This window comes from Styela clava, chromosome 13 (genome assembly GCF_964204865.1).
Source record: "Styela clava chromosome 13, kaStyClav1.hap1.2, whole genome shotgun sequence".
NCBI lineage: Eukaryota > Metazoa > Chordata > Ascidiacea > Stolidobranchia > Styelidae > Styela > Styela clava.
In genome coordinates, this window is record NC_135262.1 from 7,316,835 (window position 1) to 7,341,113 (window position 24,279).

The following is a 24,279-nucleotide window of genomic DNA, read 5'->3' on the forward strand; positions in this document are numbered from 1 at the left end:
CTTCGATATAGCGTTGAGAGATTTAAATCAGTATCATTATGTCATACTAATGCTGGATAGTAATTACAAGACATCGAAGTGTAGGATTAGATCCCAGACCTGGCGCCGTTTATCTAAATTATGTATGTGGTATCTAAGCAACTTCAGAACATCACATTTTGAAGTGATGCGGTGTGTTTTGAATCCAACTGTTTCGTTGCATTGTAATTGTTCATTCTTGGCATCTCGTTATTTGAATATACACAGAATATCATGCCGAAAAACCATGAAGCTAATGATATAGATATATTCAAATCGTTCAATTCGTTCGTTTATTACTCCAGACCGCTGTGGTCCATATAAAATCAACACAACAAATAAACATAAGCAAAACAAAAATAACGCAATAAATACATAAAATACCTGATATGACAATCAGATTCACAGTAAGTCTCAAAAAAGAGTTATAATATAGCAATTCAAGAGACCAAAAGTGAGGTATAGAATCTAAGGTAGCCCGTGACAAACAGTATCTGGGAATCAAATAATGATTGTGTAGATTTATATATATAGATATATATAGATTTCAAGACTCTTCATTTCGTTATATATTATAAATCTCTATCCAGATATGAACTAGATATGGTGAATATGTCGAATATGTCGTTTGTGAATTTATTATACTTAATATCATCATTTAAAAGGTTTCACGAATGTTTTATGTGTACATAGCCATGGCTACATAAATGTTCTGTACGTACATGTGACGTATATATATTTAAAAATCCATATATCCCACAGCCATGAGCCGTTTAAAACTCCGTTTACTTTTTGCATCCTTTCAATGCATAGGAACATTAGGAACTTTTTCTCATCAATAATATATTCTGTAGAGTACATTGATATTTATCTATCTTTATCTAATTATTTATCTAATTTATCTATGGAAATTCCCTTGACCCCGGACTCAGAAAAATACTGTCTATACTTCACCATGGCAAAAATAAATAAAGCAATTACCAGCTGGGGTACACATTTATAATCATCATTCAGATTCAAAATATTTAACTGCCCACAGTTTAACAGTCTCGTTCTATTTAATTAGTCTACCAAAAAAGGTTATTCAAAAAATCTTGTAATCTTAAGAGAGAAATTTTTGATTACTTTTACTTGAAATTTAACGCGAAATTATTTCACTTTATTTCATTCAATTCTATCATTGTTGCGATTGTGAAATTTTTCCCCCTGATTAACGATATAATTCAGACTACGTCTTATTTTCGGGGAAACACGGTTGTCAAAGAAACGCCAAATGAATACGCATTTTGTCACACAGACCAACTTACATTTTTTATTATATGAACAAAACATATTTTTCCGATTATCGTGTTACTATTATGGTACTGATGTGAAAAATTCTTTGTAAATTTTTTTTAGACGACTAATAATCACTGACAATCTGAGTATCGATTTGTATTGCCAGGATAAACTAGCAAAGAGGGAAAAATCAGGAAACATCTGATACTTCTTTGTATTTGATACTTCTTACTTAATCAAACTGTTTCCGACAAGAATAGGAAACTCAAATTTACCAAATCAGAGGAGGTTCAGATGTCAATAAAACAGGAGAGCAATACTCAAATATATGGAGACAAATACCAATCATGAGTACCAGTACGGTAGATTTGGAAGCACCAAGTTAGTAGAGATCGCCGGACAAACAATACGGAGTCGGTCGAGTAATACGAAATAAAAAGTGTTCCCCTTTAGTTAAAATAAAAAGCAAAATATTTCGTAAAATATCGTGCACCATGAAACTCATAACAAATTTCAATAAAGAATATGAAAGTGATACCCAGGCTTCAGCCATATTTGAAAGACTTAATTCGAAAACGATCGGCATATTAGTTCCCGACAAAAAATTTGCTCAACAACAAATATTATCCTCAAAACAAAAGTCATCAGCAAAAACACCAATATGTACATTTTTTTCCAATGAGCTATCATAAGTCTAGTTCGCTTTTGGTGTTTCCGTTATCAGCATGTAATTCATTCCTGATGCGGATCTTGTTAACTCCTACTACGCGGCCAGCACCTGCATTCAAAGTGGATTTGAAAAGAAATTGAAAGTGATAGAGGAATTTGTGAAGGAGCGTGTAAGAAATTTGTGTGAAATATGTAAAACTGACAAACTTGGTTTTAACAAAATATATGAAAAGGTAGAAAAGACAAGAAAGTTTATTGAACAGAGTAGTCTAACATAACGTGGACAAAAATAACTTGACCTATATTTTTTAATTTTGGGAACATTGATGTATGGGAACATTAAGTAGAGATATATTATAATATCGTCACGCTAATACCCGAATTGCGTAAGTCATTTTTTGGCGGTTTTGAGTTTTTCATAAAATAGGTATTTATGTAATGCTGCGCACCTGTCTGTTAAGTCAGATTTTGTTTTAAGAATTCCGAAACCCATAAAAATAGAGATTTTGTATGATATGCAAATTTGTTCAATTGTTTCGTCATAATGAATTATCATTGATAACGCAGGACTATGACGTCACAGAGGCAAAATAACCTCGGCAAATGATTTTCGAGTTTTTGCATCTCAGATTCTAGCTTAGCGCTTATAAATTTCAATTTATACTACAGTATAGGAAGGCGTGCACTTGTGATATTCACTGTCTGAGTCCAATTCACCTTGGTTGGCTTTTATATAAGGGTACATTGCTGTTTTATTCTATATAGTTTGGTTTTCAGTACTGGTACATATAGTCAAGTTGCAAAATTGCGTGTGTCTCCAAGTCATTGACACATTTCTGCCTAAGTCACAGTGCACCATTATGACGTCACATGACTGCGTCATACAAATTAACTTAAATCCGGCTACGATCAAAAAATTGAACTTTGGCAAATTATTGACTCTCAATGGCATGACAATATCATTAGGAAGTTTTTCACGTTTTTCTCAAAACTGCTAAAAATGACTTACGCGATTCGGTTATTAGCGTGACGATATACTTGTGTAATTAGCTAGACAAATTTGAAAATTTAGCTATTTTTGGTATTTTTGATAGCTCAGGAAATGCTTTATAAATACCTGCTATCGGGGGACCTATAACATGCCTAACTCGCGATCCACTGAACTTAAATAATGCGGTTTATTATTAAAAAATGTGGTGCTCCCGAAGTATGCGAACCAAGATGGCGGACATCGAAACGTAACACGGGTAACAGGTTAGGGTTAGGCGATAATTTTTTTCCAATTTTCCTTATTTTAGTCCTATTATCAGAGAGCCTCCCGTAGTATTTATACCTAAAATTATGGCCTAACCTTAACCTAGTACACATATTACATTCCGATGTCCGCCATCTTGGTTCGCATACTTCGGGAGCCCCAAAAATGTATTGGGCAAATCCATACTTGAATAAATCCTTCAATGTAAAATCAAATTGTGTTTTGAGGATTTGTAATTTTACGGAAACGCCGTGAGTCTAATGCATAGAAACCCTTTTCTCATTTCATTAGGTTAAAAGTAAAGAGAAGAAAACATAGTATACATGCAATATACAATTATCAGTCATTCCCGAGACCATGGTAAAGAGGAGCAAGCATGAAGCACATGATTATTTATCATTATCATTGGTTACAAAATATTGTCTGAATACATATTAATAGGTGCTCCAGAAGTAAGCGCACCAAGATGTCGCACTACCTGAATCCCAACAGGTACACACACATACTATTTTCAGGTTGTGCGCCATCTTGGTACGCATACTTCGACATAATATCTGCTAATAACAAAATGAAACTCTAAATGAACACTTCTTCAATTCATGTTTAGTTTTAATAAATGCCTACAGTAAGCTAATTTATACAAAATGGTAACTTTCTGTGGAAATCAAGGCAACTTATCAACCTGCGTCCCTGATGGTATTCGTGGCTGTGTTCCCGTTATCATATTAAATACATAAAATGAGGAGGTGGGTGCATTACCAATATAATGATAAAGGTTAGGAATTCAAATTGGAAAATAAGCACTAAAAATCGTTTTATGTTATTGCTTTCATATCTTAGAATTTATAATGAATGGCGGAACTTAAATTATTTATGATATTTTAATTTTCGAATTGCGGAAAAATAAATTATTCTAATAGTTTTCAATGTATCGATGAGCTGTGGGTAACAAGTTGGTGGCGATTTGAATTGTTTATTCGAGTCGAAATACCCAACCCTAATGACTAGCCACCATATTCAAAAAATGAGAGGACACATCGCCACAAGGACAGTGCGGGATTGCGTTCAAATTCACTCCAACAGGATTTAATCGGCACACGGTAATCGAGATAAAGTTTCAATATTATGTTATCCACATTATCTAAAGGGGGAGGGAGGGGCGAGCCGCGGCCGTTAAGTCGAAGGCAATAGTTAACCCGTCATTCGGGTGCATGTAAAAGCTGCCAAATTTAGAATACTTTTCGCAGTGGCGGCGCGTCAATAGGGCCAACCGGGGCAATGCCCCGGTTGTTTTTTCGGTATAATAAAAAATATTCGAAAAATACCTCAATATCGGTTGCACAGACTGTCTACACTAACCATATTCTCCCGACATGGTTCATTTTTCGCTCGCAAAGCCTTCGCCGAACGTCGACGGGGCGACGCCGATTTTGCCCCGGTTGCTCATTGTATATCGTATTCTCTCTTTTATCTTCCACTCGCCGCGTTTGTCTCGTTTGTTTTCTGTTTCTTTTACCAAATCATCGGGGCTAGCCCCGAAATTATGACGACACAATGCCGACGTTTCTTACAACAACGTGTTGACATATTCACGCATTCCTTCTCGTTCGTTGGTTGCTTGAAGAGTTGATAGTTTCCTCGCCTTCGTTTGTGTCGCTTGTTTCGCTATTTGAATCAGTTAGAGACCTTTAGTCCATTTGCTTTCGATTTTCCACATTCCTTTTGAGCTCCTCACTTCTTTCCGGCTTCGCATTTCTTAGCCTTAGACCTCATAATGAATAAGGTTGATGCACTACTTCGCACTCCGTTTTCGCAGCTGCCGCTGGAACAAAAATTAGAGGTACAACGTCTTGGGCCTTATTAACCAAAAAATTGTTCACTGGAACAATCCCATGACGGAGGAAAGCGTCGGCGTACATTCTGCGCAGAAACTTGGTATAAAAAACACGAATGGTTGTGTTACAGCGAGGACAAAAATGAACTTTTTTGTTTTTATTGCCTACTTTTTGCTACCGCTAAATTGATAGCTCAAACTTATGACGGCGCGGCAGTCATGAGTGGGTCGAAACATGGTGTTCAAGTTTATATAAAAGAAGATTTTCCTCATGCGCATTTTTTACATTGTTATGCACACCAATTTAACCTCGTTATTAAAAATATGTGTCTTGATACCCCTCTCGTCCGTATATTTTTTGCAAATGTTTCGGGGTTTTCTTCATTTTTTTCCGTTTCGCCGAAGCGCTCTGACCTCCTTCGCCAGATATGTAGCCGCCGTCTCCCAGCTTGTGCACCAACACGTTGGAACTTGCGATCACGCGTGGTGCAGGGCGTGTCCGAAATTAGGTCTGAGCTCATTGAGTGTTTCAATGGCATTCAGAGCTCTCCGGTTTGGGACGAACGCTCTGTGAGGGAGGCGGTAGGTCTAAAGCGTCTGCTAGAAGATGGTGAGTTTTCATTTTTTTTCACTTTTTTCTCCACAATATTCTATCACGTGGATGTATTATACGGCGCATTGCAGTCAAGGCTAATGGATGGAGCGTCTGTGCAGTCGTGTATTTCAGACTTCTGCGATGCTGTACCTCGTATCCGGGAAACAATAAAATACGACGACACATGGAGTGCTTCTTTACGCCGCGGGCAAACAACGCAGCGTTTGATTTTGTCTGCAAAGGAATGCTGTGACATTCTGGTGAATCAAATAGGCGATCGTCTGCGCACTGAACACCTTGCCGCGTTCTCTTTGATGAACCCCAAAAAAATTTTCAAAATTTGCACGTCAATTTCCCATCCATTTGTTGGCTACTGTCTCCAAATTTTACCCCATGATAAACGTGGGTAAATTGGAAAATGAATTGCGATGTATATACACCAATCAAATTTTTTTGAACATCACATCAACTTGCGCGCTCTATGGGTTCCTCATAGATAACACTCTAGTAACTACCTTTGCGGCGTCTGCAAAATTTCTGGACATCATTTTGACGACGCCTATTTCTTCCGCCGACGCAGAGCGAACATTCAGCACGCTGAAGCGTATTAAAACGTATCTCAGAAACACAATGAAGCAAGATAGATTAAATTCCTTGGCTGTTTTATCCATTCACAGAGACGTTATTTCTGGGATGCATGACTTTAATCAGCGCGTTATTGAGCATTTTGCTTCCAAGAAACCGCGGCGTGTTGCATATATGTTCAAGCAGTAGAAGTCTAGCAGCAAATATATCTATGAGTGAGCGACGCATGTCCTTATCTTTGCATTACCTTTCCTTTCCTCATAGTAACGTTTTAAACCTTATTTTAGGTTTTGTCTGTCTTTCCCGAAGTTTCTGTTAATATGTCATTGTATTTATCTGGGAAAAGGCCTTTCCTTTTGAAAGAGGTTTCAAAATAAACTATGTCTATATTTATTAATCCCTTGACTTGGACCGGTTTTGAGGACACTTTCTTATCGTTAAAAATGGTCGCTTTTGCCGATTGGTTGTTACCGATGGAAAGGTTTTTATACTCATAAAATGATGGGAGAACTTATAGCGCTCATCCTGTCCCCGTAGATAGGGGTGACTTGGTCCCGCAGTAGCTTGCCCCGGTTGTCAAAATGACCACGCGCCGCCACTGACTTTTCGCAATATTGAAACGCCACATAAAACTATTTCTGATAAACCATGGGAATATTTCATCTTATTGCATTTTATTGTACGTGATGATACCTCGATTGACATTTTGTATAAAATATTAACCTCCCGCATTATAAATCACGAAGCAATATCGAACGGTTAATTAAAATTTCTGATATCTGAGATAACTTTATCTTGTCGGTGGCATTGCGTTGGAAATATAAAAAATTCAATCGTAATACTGTACCCACATTTACCCAATACTAACAAAACACATGTAATATGCGACAACATTTATTTCCAATCACCCAAACTAAGTTTCTAGTATTCTAGTTTAGACTATGATTTTCTAAAATTTCGATGTGTCGTCGTTATTAGCCGTCGCTGGCAAATTACTTGCTCCAAATGTAACATCCACTTTTGTTCTGCTTGAGAACGTATCCATAGTAATGCCTGAAAATATGTGTAAGAATTAATTACTAGTTGTTATTTTAATTACTTATGCCTCGACAGTCCGACCAGGTATGTTGAAGTATAGATCACACTGGCCATCGCTTGACAGTAGCTTGCTGGTTTGTTTGCTTCGCTATGATATTTTAAATTGAACTAAAAAGTATCTCACCTGTAATATTTCAGACTGAACTTATAGCTGCATGTGGTTGGATAAACAATCCTCCACTGGAACGACGAGCAATTCATAACAGGAAGAGTAAACTTGACAGCATAATTGCATTTGTATCCACAGGCGTAATGTTGTTCAAGTTTTGGAATCATATCATTCCAGTATTGGTCGAACTCATCGAGAATTGCGAGATATTGACTGTTGACCTTGCTTTTGTATGCACCGAAGAGATCAGATACAGCTCCTTCAAACTCTTCACCAAAGTAGAAAGCCAACATCTTTTTGTATTGATTATTCTTCATTTTAGAAACCTGGATGTAAGACAATGTTTTTCGATAAATTGAGTAAATTCAGGAGAACTTAAAGGTTGCAGCATAACCATATAGGAAAGTCGGGATTTTTGTACTGATATTTTGTTTTGCCTTTTTCCTTGAAATAATCCGATTCATGTTTTTGATACAATAATTTGTTTAACTATTTTTGAAACTGTTGAAATTCGTATAAATGAGTGACTACAAGATTGAGTTAAAATTTCAGAACTCCGTCACATTGATTAGTTATCTTAATTTTTAGTCTCAATTATATAATCACCTTGGCCAGACCATTCTTCAAAGCTTCTCTCAATTTGTCTTTCTTCTCATTCAAATTCTGAGTATGTTTCTCAATTTTCTTCGTTCTTGTGTTGAGGCAAGCTTGATAACGAGCAGTTATTTTTTCAGCCAACTTTTTCAAATTGTTTTCGTATTTTTCTATCCTTTTGACGTAAACCTTTCCCGAAGTATTCAATCGATCGGCCAACATTTTTTCGTAACATTTGAGAGCTTTAGTTTTCTGACTTGCCAGTTTCATTGTGTATGATTCGATTTTACATAATGCCATCTTGCAGAGGCGTCCTTGCCTAAAAGTAGTAAATAGTATTATTAGGCTTTTACCATTCGGTCGAAATACCCCAACGGAAAGCGAAAAAAAAACAGAAATATTCAGGTGATAAGTCAAATTTGTAGTACATTGCCCGAGTTTTGAAACTTTATACCTGACGTAGTATGTTGCTTCCAAAGCCTTGATCAACCACTTATGTCTCTTTGTAACAATCGTTTGATATTCTTCATAATATTTCTTATGAAGTCCCGTCCATTTCAATTCCCATGCCTTGTATGCTTCCTTCGCAACGCTGACTGCGGTTTTTACTTTCTTGGAAAGATCGAACTCGAATTCGGCGGAAGATTTGTTCACAGTTTCTGTGACGAAATAAGATTTTGTTAGAATGAGTATGCTTGATAACTTAAGACCAAGGCTGAGTCGGTGTCTGTGTCTGTGTGTCATAGATTATGCTTTGTATCTTCAGAGCACATAGAATCATAGACGATAGATGGACTAACTCAAGACCAAGGCTGAGGAGTCGGTGTCTGTGTCTGTGTGAGGAGTCTGTGTCGGTATTTGGTATGTGTTTGTTGGAGTCGAAGCTGGAATCGAATTTTCAAACTTTCTGGATTCAAGATTTGGAGTCAGAGTCGAAATTTGAATTCTCCGAAGCCCGAATTTCAGACGTTTCGTAAGAACGAAAGAAATTAAAATTTTGTACAGTAATTTAAAAAAGTTATGTTCATTATGGCTGAGCGTTCCTGGCAATTTATTAAAGAATGATTGCATACGCCAAAGCTTTTAGCCTCAAAATCTGATTCCCCGAGTATTCGGAGCCGGAGTCAACTTTTTCAACTCAGATTCGGAGTCGATTGTTAATGTTCTCCGACTCTACGTTTGAATTGCATAGCTAACACGAAGAAAAGTATTGCATTTGACTATAGAATTTTAGTGTGCTTAAGATATCTAAATCTAAAATTAAATTTTCAATAAATACCGATATCGCAAGTTTTCAATTTCTTGAATTCAGGCTTCTTCCAGGCATAATATCTATAATTAGCAAACTTGAAGCAACTAATTTTCTTCGTGTATCGGAAAGTCCACCATGTTCCAAGTTTTTTGCTGAAATGAAATATTGTTTTTAATAAGTCTTCGACTTTGAATAAAACTCTTTTTACTTTTCTCACAAGTAATTTGCCAAAGCATACTTACAAGGTATTGCTTGAAAGTGGGAAATCGGAAATTTTTCGCAAAGAACCACTAAGCTCTTAGACTAGCTGTCAGGGAAATTATACTCCTAGTATACTTAATATTGCAATACTAATATTAAATACTAATGAAGCTTGAGTTTGTGTTTATTTTGCTAAAATTCTGCTAGTTGATCAGCAGACAAAAATTGTGAGTCAACTTTAATAAATTTTCCTATCAAACTAACCAGAAAAGTGTTTCAAATTGGCATTAAATATTCTTTAAAACATTGACAAGTTTTACCATGAATTATAATACTTCTTCTTGAAAAAGTTCAAGCATCCAGTGTATGTTGTGCATTGATAAGAGCATGCATATCTTTGAACTATCACATCTTTGAAACCGTTAATTTTGTCCGCGTAGGAATTAAAAGTGACATCAAGTTTGTTTGATAATTTGGTTTTATATTCATTCACAACAGCGTCGACAATTTCTTTTTCCCAGGTTTTTGATCCTAAAAAATCAAAAATATTGTTAAAAATAATGTAAAATGTTAGCGAAACGTAGCGTTAATAATGTTAACTCACCATGCATCTTATATAAAAGACAGCGATAAACTTTAACCTTTTTCTCGTTGAGTTTACTCATAACTTTCTTGAAATGAGCAAAATACTCTTTGATCCGTCCGGTAAGTGCCTTCTTGAATTGAGCAATTTTCTCAGATCGAGTTTGGAAGCATTTTAGTGCTCTGGTTTAATATATGAAGGAAAAGTTATTTCACGTGATTTTACCTTTGTTGTTTTTAAATGAATTTTTATTGTTGTTTAAATTAGCAGAACATACAGAAGTGGAAATTTTCTCAATATATTACAGAAAACATTACGTTGTATCAGTAAAGTTACTTAAAAAAAGCGTTAAATAATCGAGCTTACGCATTGACGATCCTTCCATGGAAAGCAATCAACTTGTTGTGTCTCTTCTGAATTGCATATTTGTATTTAATAGCGGTGATAGAAGCCATTTTGTCAATTTTTGCTGTGAATGTGGATACAGCTTTATCCTTTTTCTCCGAAACAGCTGCTCTGCGCTCCTCAGGGACGTATCTATATATATAAATACCGAAAAATAAATAGTTTCCTGAATAGAATTAGACGTTAAGAAATTTTCGATGCCAACAAGACTTGGCTTTTAGAATAAAAAAAAAATTTAATTCCATTTCTTAGTTTCGATTTTAATTTTAGTATTATTGCACTGAACCGATGTATGAAAGAAAATTAACATAAAAAATACTTCATAAATTCTATTGTATATTCATTGACTCTATCGGCAAATTTAGTCTTGCAACTCTCCATTCTCAAGTTGAAATCAACAAGCCAAGTATCGTAATGTTCGTTCATCTCCTTCAATATTGCATCTGCCTTTGACTTCAGCTTCTTCTCAAGATTGGTCTTGAATTCGATTTTGGTCATTTCTGTGTTTTTGAGAAAGTAAAATAGAAATGAAGTTACATTGAAAATCGATGGAGGTAATGGAAGGCAACAAATCTGAGAGAGAGAAAAAAAAGAAGGAAGGGAAGAGAGAAACAATGAAAAGAATATGAGTGAGATTTTAAAAAGAAGAGAGTGGCGAACAGAGAGAACTTTTTAATAAAAACGAGAAAAGAGAAATCTATCGTTCTGAAATGCAAAGGTATTAATGTCTTGAAGAAATGAATAATTATTACCTTGAAAATCATCTGTTCCACATTTAGTTCCAGGATAAGAACTCATCACGGAAGAATAATATTTGGTAGTGAACCAGGAGGTGGAAAAATGAACACGAAACTTGAGACATGCCGAAGTAGGGAAGACGTAGAATCTCCTGATGGAATATTTAGTGTAACCACATGGATGTTGAACATAGGAGGCTGCGTTGGCAATCTGTATAAAGAAAATAGGTTGCGTGATATTATAGACTGTAGAGCAAAGATTTTACCAAATTCGAATTCAAATAGATATAGTAAAATAGACTTACCGCCAGGCAAGCCAGAAGTAAGATCAGGATCCTCATTTTGTGTCTTGTTTCGAAGTTCTTCGAGTTGAGACTGATTCGATTCATGTTTCCGTGGCCTATTTATACCCCGAAACAGAATATCTTGAACCGTACTGGCGCCGATAAAACACTCCTGGTTGCTATTTTGTCGTTCAAAACATGCATAATCATCCTACTCGAATAAACTTATGGATTCCGTAATTTCGATATGTGTATATATTATGAGGCTTTCCCAGTGCAGTTTTGTTGAACGATCAAGTTTTGATAACTCGAGACACGGGAAAGATAATCCATTTGCAGTTCAAACTTGCAATATTAAATCAGCAGATAAGATTCAGAAGTAGGCTTAATACATTTTGCATGGTGATTTCATCTTCTTGTTTTTACAACCCGTTCTCGATTCCTTACTTTTTACATTATTAGTTTTCAATGTGTTCAATGAAACTTATCCTGTTACAATTTTTGTTTTAACTATGCTGTTTTCGATTTCAAACAAAAATCCGAGGAAGACATAAAAAACATTTTATAGCACGAATCCGTGTATTTTGCACCTATGGATTAATGCTTCGATATAGCGTTGAGAGATTTAAATCAGTATCATTATGTCATACTAATGCTGGATAGTAATTACAAGACATCGAAGTGTAGGATTAGATCCCAGACCTGGCGCCGTTTATCTAAATTATGTATGTGGTATCTAAGCAACTTCAGAACATCACATTTTGAAGTGATGCGGTGTGTTTTGAATCCAACTGTTTCGTTGCATTGTAATTGTTCATTCTTGGCATCTCGTTATTTGAATATACACAGAATATCATGCCGAAAAACCATGAAGCTAATGATATAGATATATTCAAATCGTTCAATTCGTTCGTTTATTACTCCAGACCGCTGTGGTCCATATAAAAACAACACAACAAATAAACATAAGCAAAACAAAAATAACGCAATAAATACATAAAATACCTGATATGACAATCAGATTCACAGTAAGTCTCAAAAAAGAGTTATAATATAGCAATTCAAGAGACCAAAAGTGAGGTATAGAATCTAAGGTAGCCCGTGACAAACAGTATCTGGGAATCAAATAATGATTGTGTAGATTTATATATATAGATATATATAGATTTCAAGACTCTTCATTTCGTTATATATTATAAATCTCTATCCAGATATGAACTAGATATGGTGAATATGTCGAATATGTCGTTTGTGAATTTATTATACTTAATATCATCATTTAAAAGGTTTCACGAATGTTTTATGTGTACATAGCCATGGCTACATAAATGTTCTGTACGTACATGTGACGTATATATATTTAAAAATCCATATATCCCACAGCCATGAGCCGTTTAAAACTCCGTTTACTTTTTGCATCCTTTCAATGCATAGGAACATTAGGAACTTTTTCTCATCAATAATATATTCTGTAGAGTACATTGATATTTATCTATCTTTATCTAATTATTTATCTAATTTATCTATGGAAATTCCCTTGACCCCGGACTCAGAAAAATACTGTCTATACTTCACCATGGCAAAAATAAATAAAGCAATTACCAGCTGGGGTACACATTTATAATCATCATTCAGATTCAAAATATTTAACTGCCCACAGTTTAACAGTCTCGTTCTATTTAATTAGTCCACCAAAAAAGGTTATTCAAAAAATCTTGTAATCTTAAGAGAGAAATTTTTGATTACTTTTACTTGAAATTTAACGCGAAATTATTTCACTTTATTTCATTCAATTCTATCATTGTTGCGATTGTGAAATTTTTCCCCCTGATTAACGATATAATTCAGACTACGTCTTATTTTCGGGGAAACACGGTTGTCAAAGAAACGCCAAATGAATACGCATTTTGTCACACAGACCAACTTACATTTTTTATTATATGAACAAAACATATTTTTCCGATTATCGTGTTACTATTATGGTACTGATGTGAAAAATTCTTTGTAAATTTTTTTTAGACGACTAATAATCACTGACAATCTGAGTATCGATTTGTATTGCCAGGATAAACTAGCAAAGAGGGAAAAATCAGGAAACATCTGATACTTCTTTGTATTTGATACTTCTTACTTAATCAAACTGTTTCCGACAAGAATAGGAAACTCAAATTTACCAAATCAGAGGAGGTTCAGATGTCAATAAAACAGGAGAGCAATACTCAAATATATGGAGACAAATACCAATCATGAGTACCAGTACGGTAGATTTGGAAGCACCAAGTTAGTAGAGATCGCCGGACAAACAATACGGAGTCGGTCGAGTAATACGAAATAAAAAGTGTTCCCCTTTAGTTAAAATAAAAAGCAAAATATTTCGTAAAATATCGTGCACCATGAAACTCATAACAAATTTCAATAAAGAATATGAAAGTGATACCCAGGCTTCAGCCATATTTGAAAGACTTAATTCGAAAACGATCGGCATATTAGTTCCCGACAAAAAATTTGCTCAACAACAAATATTATCCTCAAAACAAAAGTCATCAGCAAAAACACCAATATGTACATTTTTTTCCAATGAGCTATCATAAGTCTAGTTCGCTTTTGGTGTTTCCGTTATCAGCATGTAATTCATTCCTGATGCGGATCTTGTTAACTCCTACTACGCGGCCAGCACCTGCATTCAAAGTGGATTTGAAAAGAAATTGAAAGTGATAGAGGAATTTGTGAAGGAGCGTGTAAGAAATTTGTGTGAAATATGTAAAACTGACAAACTTGGTTTTAACAAAATATATGAAAAGGTAGAAAAGACAAGAAAGTTTATTGAACAGAGTAGTCTAACATAACGTGGACAAAAATAACTTGACCTATATTTTTTAATTTTGAGAACATTGATGTATGGGAACATTAAGTAGAGATATATTATAATATCGTCACGCTAATACCCGAATTGCGTAAGTCATTTTTTGGCGGTTTTGAGTTTTTCATAAAATAGGTATTTATGTAATGCTGCGCACCTGTCTGTTAAGTCAGATTTTGTTTTAAGAATTCCGAAACCCATAAAAATAGAGATTTTGTATGATATGCAAATTTGTTCAATTGTTTCGTCATAATGAATTATCATTGATAACGCAGGACTATGACGTCACAGAGGCAAAATAACCTCGGCAAATGATTTTCGAGTTTTTGCATCTCAGATTCTAGCTTAGCGCTTATAAATTTCAATTTATACTACAGTATAGGAAGGCGTGCACTTGTGATATTCACTGTCTGAGTCCAATTCCCCTTGGTTGGCTTTTATATAAGGGTACATTGCTGTTTTATTCTATATAGTTTGGTTTTCAGTACTGGTACATATAGTCAAGTTGCAAAATTGCGTGTGTCTCCAAGTCATTGACACATTTCTGCCTAAGTCACAGTGCACCATTATGACGTCACATGACTGCGTCATACAAATTAACTTAAATCCGGCTACGATCAAAAAATTGAACTTTGGCAAATTATTGACTCTCAATGGCATGACAATATCATTAGGAAGTTTTTCACGTTTTTCTCAAAACTGCTAAAAATGACTTACGCGATTCGGTTATTAGCGTGACGATATACTTGTGTAATTAGCTAGACAAATTTGAAAATTTAGCTATTTTTGGTATTTTTGATAGCTCAGGAAATGCTTTATAAATACCTGCTATCGGGGGACCTATAACATGCCTAACTCGCGATCCACTGAACTTAAATAATGCGGTTTATTATTAAAAAATGTGGTGCTCCCGAAGTATGCGAACCAAGATGGCGGACATCGAAACGTAACACGGGTAACAGGTTAGGGTTAGGCGATAATTTTTTTCCAATTTTCCTTATTTTAGTCCTATTATCAGAGAGCCTCCCGTAGTATTTATACCTAAAATTATGGCCTAACCTTAACCTAGTACACATATTACATTCCGATGTCCGCCATCTTGGTTCGCATACTTCGGGAGCCCCAAAAATGTATTGGGCAAATCCATACTTGAATAAATCCTTCAATGTAAAATCAAATTGTGTTTTGAGGATTTGTAATTTTACGGAAACGCCGTGAGTCTAATGCATAGAAACCCTTTTCTCATTTCATTAGGTTAAAAGTAAAGAGAAGAAAACATAGTATACATGCAATATACAATTATCAGTCATTCCCGAGACCATGGTAAAGAGGAGCAAGCATGAAGCACATGATTATTTATCATTATCATTGGTTACAAAATATTGTCTGAATACATATTAATAGGTGCTCCAGAAGTAAGCGCACCAAGATGTCGCACTACCTGAATCCCAACAGGTACACACACATACTATTTTCAGGTTGTGCGCAATCTTGGTACGCATACTTCGACATAATATCTGCTAATAACAAAATGAAACTCTAAATGAACACTTCTTCAATTCATGTTTAGTTTTAATAAATGCCTACAGTAAGCTAATTTATACAAAATGGTAACTTTCTGTGGAAATCAAGGCAACTTATCAACAATATGGACACAAAATGGATTCTTGCCATGTTTTTACAATATGATATCTGCGTCCCTGATGGTATTCGTGGCTGTGTTCCCGTTATCATATTAAATACATAAAATGAGGAGGTGGGTGCATTACCAATATAATGATAAAGGTTAGGAATTCAAATTGGAAAATAAGCACTAAAAATCGTTTTATGTTATTGCTTTCATATCTTAGAATTTATAATGAATGGCGGAACTTAAATTATTTATGATATTTTAATTTTCGAATTGCGGAAAAATAAATTATTCTAATAGTTTTCAATGTATCGATGAGCTGTGGGTAACAAGTTGGTGGCGATTTGAATTGTTTATTCGAGTCGAAATACCCAACCCTAATGACTAGCCACCATATTCAAAAAATGAGAGGACACATCGCCACAAGGACAGTGCGGGATTGCGTTCAAATTCACTCCAACAGGATTTAATCGGCACACGGTAATCGAGATAAAGTTTCAATATTATGTTATCCACATTATCTAAAGGGGGAGGGAGGGGCGAGCCGCGGCCGTTAAGTCGAAGGCAATAGTTAACCCGTCATTCGGGTGCATGTAAAAGCTGCCAAATTTAGAATACTTTTCGCAGTGGCGGCGCGTCAATAGGGCCAACCGGGGCAATGCCCCGGTTGTTTTTTCGGTATAATAAAAAATATTCGAAAAATACCTCAATATCGGTTGCACAGACTGTCTACACTAACCATATTCTCCCGACATGGTTCATTTTTCGCTCGCAAAGCCTTCGCCGAACGTCGACGGGGCGACGCCGATTTTGCCCCGGTTGCTCATTGTATATCGTATTCTCTCTTTTATCTTCCACTCGCCGCGTTTGTCTCGTTTGTTTTCTGTTTCTTTTACCAAATCATCGGGGCTAGCCCCGAAATTATGACGACACAATGCCGACGTTTCTTACAACAACGTGTTGACATATTCACGCATTCCTTCTCGTTCGTTGGTTGCTTGAAGAGTTGATAGTTTCCTCGCCTTCGTTTGTGTCGCTTGTTTCGCTATTTGAATCAGTTAGAGACCTTTAGTCCATTTGCTTTCGATTTTCCACATTCCTTTTGAGCTCCTCACTTCTTTCCGGCTTCGCATTTCTTAGCCTTAGACCTCATAATGAATAAGGTTGATGCACTACTTCGCACTCCGTTTTCGCAGCTGCCGCTGGAACAAAAATTAGAGGTACAACGTCTTGGGCCTTATTAACCAAAAAATTGTTCACTGGAACAATCCCATGACGGAGGAAAGCGTCGGCGTACATTCTGCGCAGAAACTTGGTATAAAAAACACGAATGGTTGTGTTACAGCGAGGACAAAAATGAACTTTTTTGTTTTTATTGCCTACTTTTTGCTACCGCTAAATTGATAGCTCAAACTTATGACGGCGCGGCAGTCATGAGTGGGTCGAAACATGGTGTTCAAGTTTATATAAAAGAAGATTTTCCTCATGCGCATTTTTTACATTGTTATGCACACCAATTTAACCTCGTTATTAAAAATATGTGTCTTGATACCCCTCTCGTCCGTATATTTTTTGCAAATGTTTCGGGGTTTTCTTCATTTTTTTCCGTTTCGCCGAAGCGCTCTGACCTCCTTCGCCAGATATGTAGCCGCCGTCTCCCAGCTTGTGCACCAACACGTTGGAACTTGCGATCACGCGTGGTGCAGGGCGTGTCCGAAATTAGGTCTGAGCTCATTGAGTGTTTCAATGGCATTCAGAGCTCTCCGGTTTGGGACGAACGCTCTGTGAGGGAGGCGGTAGGTCTAAAGCGTCTGCTAGAAGATGGTGAGTTTTCATTTTTTTTCACTTTTTTCTCCACAATATTCTATCACGTGGATGTATTATACGGCGCATTGCAGTCAAGGCTAATGGATGGAGCGTCTGTGCAGTCGTGTATTTCAGACTTCTGCGATGCTGTACCTCGTATCCGGGAAACAATAAAATACGACGACACATGGAGTGCTTCTTTACGCCGCGGGCAAACAACGCAGCGTTTGATTTTGTCTGCAAAGGAATGCTGGTGAATCAAATAGGCGATCGTCTGCGCACTGAACACCTTGCCGCGTTCTCTTTGATGAACCCCAAAAAAATTTTCAAAATTTGCACGTCAATTTCCCATCCATTTGTTGGCTACTGTCTCCAAATTTTACCCCATGATAAACGTGGGTAAATTGGAAAATGAATTGCGATGTATATACACCAATCAAATTTTTTTGAACATCACATCAACTTGCGCGCTCTATGGGTTCCTCATAGATAACACTCTAGTAACTACCTTTGCGGCGTCTGCAAAATTTCTGGACATCATTTTGACGACGCCTATTTCTTCCGCCGACGCAGAGCGAACATTCAGCACGCTGAAGCGTATTAAAACGTATCTCAGAAACACAATGAAGCAAGATAGATTAAATTCCTTGGCTGTTTTATCCATTCACAGAGACGTTATTTCTGGGATGCATGACTTTAATCAGCGCGTTATTGAGCATTTTGCTTCCAAGAAACCGCGGCGTGTTGCATATATGTTCAAGCAGTAGAAGTCTAGCAGCATATATATCTATGAGTGAGCGACGCATGTCCTTATCTTTGCATTACCTTTCCTTTCCTCATAGTAACGTTTTAAACCTTATTTTAGGTTTTGTCTGTCTTTCCCGAAGTTTCTGTTAATATGTCATTGTATTTATCTGGGAAAAGGCCTTTCCTTTTGAAAGAGGTTTCAAAATAAACTATGTCTATATTTATTAATCCCTTGACTTGGACCGGTTTTGAGGACACTTTCTTATCGTTAAAAATGGTCGCTTTTGCCGATTGGTTGTTACCGATGGAAAGGTTTTTATACTCATAAAATGATGGGAGAACTTATAGCGCTCATCCTGTCCCCGTAGATGGGGGTGACTTGGTCCCGCAGTAGCTTGCCCCGGTTGTCAAAATGACCACGCGCCGCCACTGACTTTTCGCAATATTGAAACGCCACATAAAACTATTTCTGATAAACCATGGGAATATTTCATCTTATTGCATTTTATTGTACGTGATGATACCTCGATTGACATTTTGTATAAAATATTAACCTCCCGCATTATAAATCACGAAGCAATATCGAACGGTTAATTAAAATTTCTGATATCTGAGATAACTTTATCTTGTCGGTGGCATTGCGTTGGAAATATAAAAAATTCAATCGTAATACTGTACCCACATTTACCCAATACTAACAAAACACATGTAATATGCGACAACATTTATTTCCAATCACCAAAACTAAGTTTCTAGTATTCTAGTTTAGACTATGATTTTCTAAAATTTCGATGTGTCGTCGTTATTAGCCGTCGCTGGCAAATTACTTGCTCCAAATGTAACATCCACTTTTGTTCTGCTTGAGAACGTATCCATAGTAATGCCTGAAAATATGTGTAAGAATTAATTACTAGTTGTTATTTTAATTACTTATGCCTCGACAGTCCGACCAGGTATGTTGAAGTATAGATCACACTGGCCATCGCTTGACAGTAGCTTGCTGGTTTGTTTGCTTCGCTATGATATTTTAAATTGAACTAAAAAGTATCTCACCTGTAATATTTCAGACTGAACTTATAGCTGCATGTGGTTGGATAAACAATCCTCCACTGGAACGACGAGCAATTCATAACAGGAAGAGTAAACTTGACAGCATAATTGCATTTGTATCCACAGGCGTAATGTTGTTCAAGTTTTGGAATCATATCATTCCAGTATTGGTCGAACTCATCGAGAATTGCGAGATATTGACTGTTGACCTTGCTTTTGTATGCACCGAAGAGATCAGATACAGCTCCTTCAAACTCTTCACCAAAGTAGAAAGCCAACATCTTTTTGTATTGATTATTCTTCATTTTAGAAACCTGGATGTAAGACAATGTTTTTCGATAAATTGAGTAAATTCAGGAGAACTTAAAGGTTGCAGCATAACCATATAGGAAAGTCGGGATTTTTGTACTGATATTTTGTTTTGCCTTTTTCCTTGAAATAATCCGATTCATGTTTTTGATACAATAATTTGTTTAACTATTTTTGAAACTGTTGAAATTCGTATAAATGAGTGACTACAAGATTGAGTTAAAATTTCAGAACTCCGTCACATTGATTAGTTATCTTAATTTTTAGTCTCAATTATATAATCACCTTGGCCAGACCATTCTTCAAAGCTTCTCTCAATTTGTCTTTCTTCTCATTCAAATTCTGAGTATGTTTCTCAATTTTCTTCGTTCTTGTGTTGAGGCAAGCTTGATAACGAGCAGTTATTTTTTCAGCCAACTTTTTCAAATTGTTTTCGTATTTTTCTATCCTTTTGACGTAAACCTTTCCCGAAGTATTCAATCGATCGGCCAACATTTTTTCGTAACATTTGAGAGCTTTAGTTTTCTGACTTGCCAGTTTCATTGTGTATGATTCGATTTTACATAATGCCATCTTGCAGAGGCGTCCTTGCCTAAAAGTAGTAAATAGTATTATTAGGCTTTTACCATTCGGTCGAAATACCCCAACGGAAAGCGAAAAAAAAACAGAAATATTCAGGTGATAAGTCAAATTTGTAGTACATTGCCCGAGTTTTGAAACTTTATACCTGACGTAGTATGTTGCTTCCAAAGCCTTGATCAACCACTTATGTCTCTTTGTAACAATCGTTTGATATTCTTCATAATATTTCTTATGAAGTCCCGTCCATTTCAATTCCCATGCCTTGTATGCTTCCTTCGCAACGCTGACTGCGGTTTTTACTTTCTTGGAAAGATCGAACTCGAATTCGGCGGAAGATTTGTTCACAGTTTCTGTGACGAAATAAGATTTTGTTAGAATGAGTATGCTTGATAACTTAAGACCAAGGCTGAGTCGGTGTCTGTGTCTGTGTGTCATAGATTATGCTTTGTATCTTCAGAGCACATAGAATCATAGACGATAGATGGACTAACTCAAGACCAAGGCTGAGGAGTCGGTGTCTGTGTCTGTGTGAGGAGTCTGTGTCGGTATTTGGTATGTGTTTGTTGGAGTCGAAGCTGGAATCGAATTTTCAAACTTTCTGGATTCAAGATTTGGAGTCAGAGTCGAAATTTGAATTCTCCGAAGCCCGAATTTCAGACGTTTCGTAAGAACGAAAGAAATTAAAATTTTGTACAGTAATTTAAAAAAGTTATGTTCATTATGGCTGAGCGTTCCTGGCAATTTATTAAAGAATGATTGCATACGCCAAAGCTTTTAGCCTCAAAATCTGATTCCCCGAGTATTCGGAGCCGGAGTCAACTTTTTCAACTCAGATTCGGAGTCGATTGTTAATGTTCTCCGACTCTACAGCTCTGGTTTGAATTGCATAGCTAACACGAAGAAAAGTATTGCATTTGACTATAGAATTTTAGTGTGCTTAAGATATCTAAATCTAAAATTAAATTTTCAATAAATACCGATATCGCAAGTTTTCAATTTCTTGAATTCAGGCTTCTTCCAGGCATAATATCTATAATTAGCAAACTTGAAGCAACTAATTTTCTTCGTGTATCGGAAAGTCCACCATGTTCCAAGTTTTTTGCTGAAATGAAATATTGTTTTTAATAAGTCTTCGACTTTGAATAAAACTCTTTTTACTTTTCTCACAAGTAATTTGCCAAAGCATACTTACAAGGTATTGCTTGAAAGTGGGAAATCGGAAATTTTTCGCAAAGAACCACTAAGCTCTTAGACTAGCTGTCAGGGAAATTATACTCCTAGTATACTTAATATTGCAATACTAATATTAAATACTAATGAAGCTTGAGTTTGTGTTTATTTTGCTAAAATTCTGCTAGTTGATCAGCAGACAAAAATTGTGAGTCAACTTTAATAAATTTTCCTATCAAACTAACCAGAAAAGTGTTTCAAATTGGCATTAAATATTCTTTAAAACATTGACAAGTTTTACCATGAATTATAATACTTCTTCTTGAAAAAGTTCAAGCATCCAGTGTATGTTGTGCATTGATAAGAGCATGCATATCTTTGAACTATCACATCTTTGAAACCGTTAATTTTGTCCGCGTAGGAATTAAAAGTGACATCAAGTTTGTTTGATAATTTGGTTTTATATTCATTCACAACAGCGTCGACAATTTCTTTTTCCCAGGTTTTTGATCCTAAAAAATCAAAAATATTGTTAAAAATAATGTAAAATGTTAGCGAAACGTAGCGTTAATAATGTTAACTCACCATGCATCTTATATAAAAGACAGCGATAAACTTTAACCTTTTTCTCGTTGAGTTTACTCATAACTTTCTTGAAATGAGCAAAATACTCTTTGATCCGTCCGGTAAGTGCCTTCTTGAATTGAGCAATTTTCTCAGATCGAGTTTGGAAGCATTTTAGTGCTCTGGTTTAATATATGAAGGAAAAGTTATTTCACGTGATTTTACCTTTGTTGTTTTTAAATGAATTTTTATTGTTGTTTAAATTAGCAGAACATACAGAAGTGGAAATTTTCTCAATATATTACAGAAAACATTACGTTGTATCAGTAAAGTTACTTAAAAAAAGCGTTAAATAATCGAGCTTACGCATTGACGATCCTTCCATGGAAAGCAATCAACTTGTTGTGTCTCTTCTGAATTGCATATTTGTATTTAATAGCGGTGATAGAAGCCATTTTGTCAATTTTTGCTGTGAATGTGGATACAGCTTTATCCTTTTTCTCCGAAACAGCTGCTCTGCGCTCCTCAGGGACGTATCTATATATATAAATACCGAAAAATAAATAGTTTCCTGAATAGAATTAGACGTTAAGAAATTTTCGATGCCAACAAGACTTGGCTTTTAGAATAAAAAAAAAATTTAATTCCATTTCTTAGTTTCGATTTTAATTTTAGTATTATTGCACTGAACCGATGTATGAAAGAAAATTAACATAAAAAATACTTCATAAATTCTATTGTATATTCATTGACTCTATCGGCAAATTTAGTCTTGCAACTCTCCATTCTCAAGTTGAAATCAACAAGCCAAGTATCGTAATGTTCGTTCATCTCCTTCAATATTGCATCTGCCTTTGACTTCAGCTTCTTCTCAAGATTGGTCTTGAATTCGATTTTGGTCATTTCTGTGTTTTTGAGAAAGTAAAATAGAAATGAAGTTACATTGAAAATCGATGGAGGTAATGGAAGGCAACAAATCTGAGAGAGAGAAAAAAAAGAAGGAAGGGAAGAGAGAAACAATGAAAAGAATATGAGTGAGATTTTAAAAAGAAGAGAGTGGCGAACAGAGAGAACTTTTTAATAAAAACGAGAAAAGAGAAATCTATCGTTCTGAAATGCAAAGGTATTAATGTCTTGAAGAAATGAATAATTATTACCTTGAAAATCATCTGTTCCACATTTAGTTCCAGGATAAGAACTCATCACGGAAGAATAATATTTGGTAGTGAACCAGGAGGTGGAAAAATGAACACGAAACTTGAGACATGCCGAAGTAGGGAAGACGTAGAATCTCCTGATGGAATATTTAGTGTAACCACATGGATGTTGAACATAGGAGGCTGCGTTGGCAATCTGTATAAAGAAAATAGGTTGCGTGATATTATAGACTGTAGAGCAAAGATTTTACCAAATTCGAATTCAAATAGATATAGTAAAATAGACTTACCGCCAGGCAAGCCAGAAGTAAGATCAGGATCCTCATTTTGTGTCTTGTTTCGAAGTTCTTCGAGTTGAGACTGATTCGATTCATGTTTCCGTGGCCTATTTATACCCCGAAACAGAATATCTTGAACCGTACTGGCGCCGATAAAACACTCCTGGTTGCTATTTTGTCGTTCAAAACATGCATAATCATCCTACTCGAATAAACTTATGGATTCCGTAATTTCGATATGTGTATATATTATGAGGCTTTCCCAGTGCAGTTTTGTTGAACGATCAAGTTTTGATAACTCGAGACACGGGAAAGATAATCCATTTGCAGTTCAAACTTGCAATATTAAATCAGCAGATAAGATTCAGAAGTAGGCTTAATACATTTTGCATGGTGATTTCATCTTCTTGTTTTTACAACCCGTTCTCGATTCCTTACTTTTTACATTATCAGTTTTCAATGTGTTCAATGAAACTTATCCTGTTACAATTTTTGTTTTAACTATGCTGTTTTCGAATTCAAACAAAAATCCGAGGAAGACATAAAAAACATTTTATAGCACGAATCCGTGTATTTTGCACCTATGGATTAATGCTTCGATATAGCGTTGAGAGATTTAAATCAGTATC

The 24,279-nt window shown here is 35.8% G+C and overlaps 2 protein-coding genes across 2 annotated transcripts; both read right to left on the reverse strand.

The window, feature by feature from the left end:
- Positions 1-7,156: 7,156 nt before the first annotated feature.
- LOC144431420 (uncharacterized) lies at positions 7,157-11,617 on the reverse strand. The gene is made up of 11 exons (XM_078119531.1): positions 11,519-11,617; positions 11,229-11,424; positions 10,796-10,976; positions 10,438-10,608; positions 10,093-10,253; positions 9,809-10,019; positions 9,315-9,439; positions 8,490-8,694; positions 8,048-8,354; positions 7,457-7,767; positions 7,157-7,287 (listed from the first exon to the last, which is right to left on the reverse strand). Exons 1-11 carry the CDS (start codon positions 11,600-11,602, stop codon positions 7,227-7,229), a joined length of 2,013 nt encoding a protein of 670 aa, XP_077975657.1. The 5' UTR covers positions 11,603-11,617; the 3' UTR covers positions 7,157-7,226.
- Positions 11,618-19,237: 7,620 nt separating this feature from the next.
- Positions 19,238-23,786, reverse strand: LOC144431406 (uncharacterized). Its single transcript, XM_078119508.1, has 11 exons — positions 23,663-23,786; positions 23,373-23,568; positions 22,940-23,120; positions 22,582-22,752; positions 22,237-22,397; positions 21,953-22,163; positions 21,459-21,583; positions 20,627-20,831; positions 20,185-20,491; positions 19,594-19,904; positions 19,238-19,424 (listed from the first exon to the last, which is right to left on the reverse strand). Exons 1-11 carry the CDS (start codon positions 23,744-23,746, stop codon positions 19,364-19,366), a joined length of 2,013 nt encoding a protein of 670 aa, XP_077975634.1. The 5' UTR covers positions 23,747-23,786; the 3' UTR covers positions 19,238-19,363.
- Between the last annotated feature and the right edge of the window lie 493 nt (positions 23,787-24,279).